Here is a 4,174-nt window from a genome sequence, read left to right as displayed (position 1 = left end):
CTTCACCTCCAAGGCCCACCCCTTATTGCTGAAGCCCTGCCTTCACCTCCAAGGCCCACCCCTAACTGCTGAAGCCCTGCCTTCACCTCCAAGGCCCACCCCTTATTGCTGAAGCCCTGCCTTCACCTCCAAGGCCCACCCCTTATTGCTGAAGCCCTGCCTTCACCTCCAAGGCCCACCCCTTATTGCTGAAGCCCTGCCTTCACCTCCAAGGCCCACCCCTTACTGCTGAAGCCCCACTCTTCACCTCCAAGGCCTGCCCCTCACATGCCGTCCACCCACCACCCCTGCCCTGGTTCCAAGCTCCTTTGGCTTGCTCCTGCCACCCTGGTCCTGTCCAGGAGTGGCTCCCTCCTACTCATTTCCTGTGCCTGGTGTCAGCCAAGCGGGGTACCACCACCAGGCCTAGCTGATTCCCCTTAAATGTCACATCCCCAGGGAATTCTCTGATGCCAGTCAAGGTGACATCCCCTTAGATGCTTTCAGCACCCTGTACGCTTCCTCCAAAGCACGTTTCTTGGTTTGAAACGAAACATGTGCACAACAACTTCGGTGCCATCCAGCTCCCTCTACCAGGCCACGAGGTGGGGTCTGGCTGCCCCTGGTGTTCCCGGCACACTGGGCAGCGCTGACCGGGAGCGATCAGGATGTGACCGCTGAATAACAGAAGAATGCACGTCGCCATATGGGAGCCGGGGGGCAGTGTGGAGCACTCGGGGTGCTGGTGGAGGCGGGCAGTGGAGGGTGAGCCACAGATGGCCTGGGAGGTGGCACACGCAGTGGGAGGCGGCTCGGCCCGACCTGCGGCTGCCCACCCTGCCGGCTCCTGGGGAGGGGCCTGGACACGTCCAGCAGCCACCCACCTGGAGCTGGTAAGGCTTTCCCGCTCGGATCAGCTGGGAGACGAGGAAGTTTGTGTGGAAAAAGTGCACGTTCTCATCCAGGAAGCCGTGCAGGATGAGCAGGCGGTTGGGCCTGGAAGACAAGGGCGGGGCGAGGGTCTGAGAGGGGACCTCCTCTCCCGGGGCCCCGAGTCCCTCCCCAGCCCCAGCGGCAGCGAGGACGGAAGCAGCAGCTCAGCAAGACGGTGGCGGGCTGGAATGCTGGGGCACGCCTGGCGGGTCTGGGGGGCCTCCTCGCTCCCTTCCAGGCGGGGAGAGAAGAGGGGCATGTGCAGGGCTGTGCGTGGAATGCCCTGAGCTGCAGGGAAGCTTCTAGAGCAGCGCTGTCCCATGGCACTCTGGGAGGATGGAATGTTCTAGACCTGTCCCGCCAACGTGGTCTCCACCATCATCACCATGTGTGGCTGCTGGGCACTTGAAATGTGATGAGAGTGGCCAAGGAATTGTATTTTTTAAAGTTTGATTTTCGAAAATAATTTATTGAGGTGAAATTCACGTAACCTAAAATTAACTCATTTTAATTTTTTTTTTGAGGAAGACTGGCCCTGAGCTAACATCTGTGCCCATCTTCCTCTACTTTATATGTGGGACGCCTGCCACAGCATGGCATGCCAAGCGGTGCCATGTCCGCACCCGGGATCCGAACCGGTGAACCCTGGGCCGCCGAAGTGGAATATGTGAACTTAACCGCTGTGCCACTGGGCCAGCCCCTAAAATTAACTCATTTTAAACCAAATGATCCAGGGGCATTTGGTGCATCCACAGTGCTGCGCAACCATCACCTCTCTCTTGTTCCAGAACATTCCATCACTCCAAAGCAAACCCTCATGCCCATCAGCAGTCACTCCTCATCCCCGGCAACCGCCAATCTGCGTCTGTCTTGGTGGGTTTACTGGTTCAGTGAATCTGAATTTAAGCGACAGGGGGGCTGTGGGCTCCCGTGGTGGATGACACGGGTCCAGAGCACTGGGTCCCAAGCTCGGCCGCATGCTGGCATCCCTGGGGGGCCCAGGCCACACTCCAGACCAAAGGGACAGCCTCGCTGGAAGGGGGCCCAGGCGGGGTCGGCCTGTGACAGAGCCCAAGAAGGCCATCACAGAGGTGTGGGACGCACGGTGCATGGTCCCCAGACAGAGCCACACCGGGAAGTGGCAACACCATTTTCTTTCAATCAGAGACCCCGAAGCCAGTGCCAAAAGCGTGACGTGGGACATGAGAGCCGGTCGGACAGACCGGATGTTACGACCATTGTGGACCTGTGTCCCGAGCCACAGAGTCAAAATCCGCAGGACAGAGGCCGCCCAGGTTCCAGACCGACGGGTGGGCCCATGGTGGGCCGCGTGCTTGGGGGATGGGGGAAGCCGGCGCTGCCAAGTGGCGTGACTCCAGACCCTCCCTTCCGTCTTCCGGGGGGCCTCCCACTCCTCTCTCAGAGCGCCCCAGACGCCCCCTTCAGTGAGGAGCGGCGACGAGGGAGCGCTGTAGGAGGGGACGCGAGGCGCAGGCAGACAGGGAGGGCGGAAGCCACAGGAGCGCAGCGGTGCGGGGGGCCAGCCCGGGCCTGGGGACCTGGAAGGCCGGGCGGCCAGGGGCCTTACTCGTTGGGCAGCTTCTCCACGTGCAGGGCCACGGACCCCGCCTCGTAGCCGACCTGGTTGTTCTCCGGAACATCCATATAGCGTTCCGTGTACCCTGTGTCGTAGGCCATCCAGACCGTGACCGGGGCGCCCGCAATGGCCACCTGAGGGCCACAGGGGATGGACAGGCAGAGAGAGAGAGAGAGAGGAGAGACATACAGGCAGGTCAGGTCTCGGGGCCTCCCCAGAGGACGTGAGGAGCGGGCATGCACGGGCGCTGGCGGGGAGGGGCCCTCAGACCGTGTGTCCCCCGTGGACCGTGCGCTGTCGAGGGAGGGCGGGACCGGCCCCTCCCTGGTCCCACTGCCTTCCTGCCTCCTCCTCCTCATCGCCGCCCGCGGTGCCCTGGCAGTGCGGCCGGCCTGGGGGCCCCTCCCCCGATGCTCTTCACACCATGCCCCACCTCTGCCCATCCGAGGCCGGGGTCCCGGGCTCAGCCTCCCACAGAGAGCTGCTGGCGGGGTTTTGTGCAGCCGGATGCCATCCTGGGGTCCGCAGTGGCGGGCAATGAGGAGGGGGGCTCGGCCCCGTGGGGCTGCTGCGGGGAGAAACAGCCACGTGGCAAGGCCCCTGCCGAGATGCCTCCCCTGGGGGGGCGGGCTCCGAGGGGCCCGGGCCGGCGCGGCAGCCAGGAGGGGGCGGGCGCGGGACCCACCTTGAAGACCTGGGGCTTGTGGATGAGCCCCATGAGCGAGAGGAAGCCCCCGTAGGACCAGCCGTGGATGGCGACCCGGCTCAGGTCGATGAAGCCGTACTTCTCAGCCACGAACCGCAAGCCCTCCACCTGGTCCTCAATCTCCACCTGGCCCTGGGGACGAGGCCGGGCACCTCTCAGTGGCCTCCTCCCGGCCGCGTGCCCTGCTGTCCCACCTCTGTCCCTTGCGGGGAGCCCTCTCCTTCCTGGACAGAAAGCAGCTCCCTCCGGGCCCCGTTCAAACCCTGCTCTGGCTGAGTGACTCGGAGAAAGTCATGCCCCCTCTCTGGGCCTCAGTTTCCTCATCCCTAAAATGATGACGTTAACATGAACGAGACCCATTTCACAGCAGGCAAGAGAATGAAACAAGATAGTGAGTGTCTTGCACTCAGAGGCCAGGCACACATTAAAGCTCCATGAATGGCTGGCATCGGCACTGTCATTGTCATCACTAACACTGTCACCATCATCTCCATCCTCGTCATCACCATCATCATTGCCACCGTCATCATCTTCACCACCATCCTCATCATCCTTGCCGCCACCACCACCACCGTCATATCACCACCATCATCATAATCACCACCACCACCACCATCCTCATCATCACTATCAGCATCGTCATCCTCACCACCATCCTCATCATCCTTGCTGCCAGCAGCACCATCATAACCACCATCCTCATCATTCCCACCACCAGCATCGTCACCACCATCACCATTACCACAGTTGTTATTATCACCATTATCACCACCATCACCATCACCATCACCACCACCACAACCATTGTCATCACCATCACCACTACCTCCTCGTCACCATCACGTTGTCATCATCACCACCATCACCACCACCACCATCATAATCACCACTACCACCATCATCATCACCACCATCATTGTCACCATCATCACCACCATCATCACCACCACCACCATCAT

General features: G+C 61.3%; 1 protein-coding gene across 7 annotated transcripts in view; it reads right to left on the bottom strand.

Annotated features, from left to right (window-relative positions):
- DPP9 (dipeptidyl peptidase 9) overlaps positions 1-4,174 on the bottom strand; it is a 37,459-nt gene that overhangs the window by 3,445 nt on the left and 29,840 nt on the right. For 4 of the 7 annotated variants that reach the window (XM_046684510.1, XM_046684507.1, XM_046684505.1 and 1 more), the window contains 3 exons: positions 3,195-3,347; positions 2,501-2,643; positions 864-975 (listed from right to left, as the gene is read on the bottom strand). In XM_046684510.1, coding sequence (XP_046540466.1) covers positions 864-975; positions 2,501-2,643; positions 3,195-3,347 — 408 coding nt within the window. Of the gene's footprint in view, positions 1-863; positions 976-2,500; positions 2,644-2,942; positions 3,078-3,194; positions 3,348-4,174 lie in introns of those variants that run through there. The other 3 variants (XM_046684509.1, XM_046684508.1, XM_046684506.1) reach the window with 3 other exon arrangements.

The sequence above is a fragment of the Equus quagga genome, chromosome 14, assembly GCF_021613505.1.
Source record: "Equus quagga isolate Etosha38 chromosome 14, UCLA_HA_Equagga_1.0, whole genome shotgun sequence".
Lineage (NCBI taxonomy): Eukaryota > Metazoa > Chordata > Mammalia > Perissodactyla > Equidae > Equus > Equus quagga.
The sequence above is the reverse complement of the archived record's forward strand: the minus strand, read 5'-3'. Positions and strand labels throughout refer to the sequence as shown.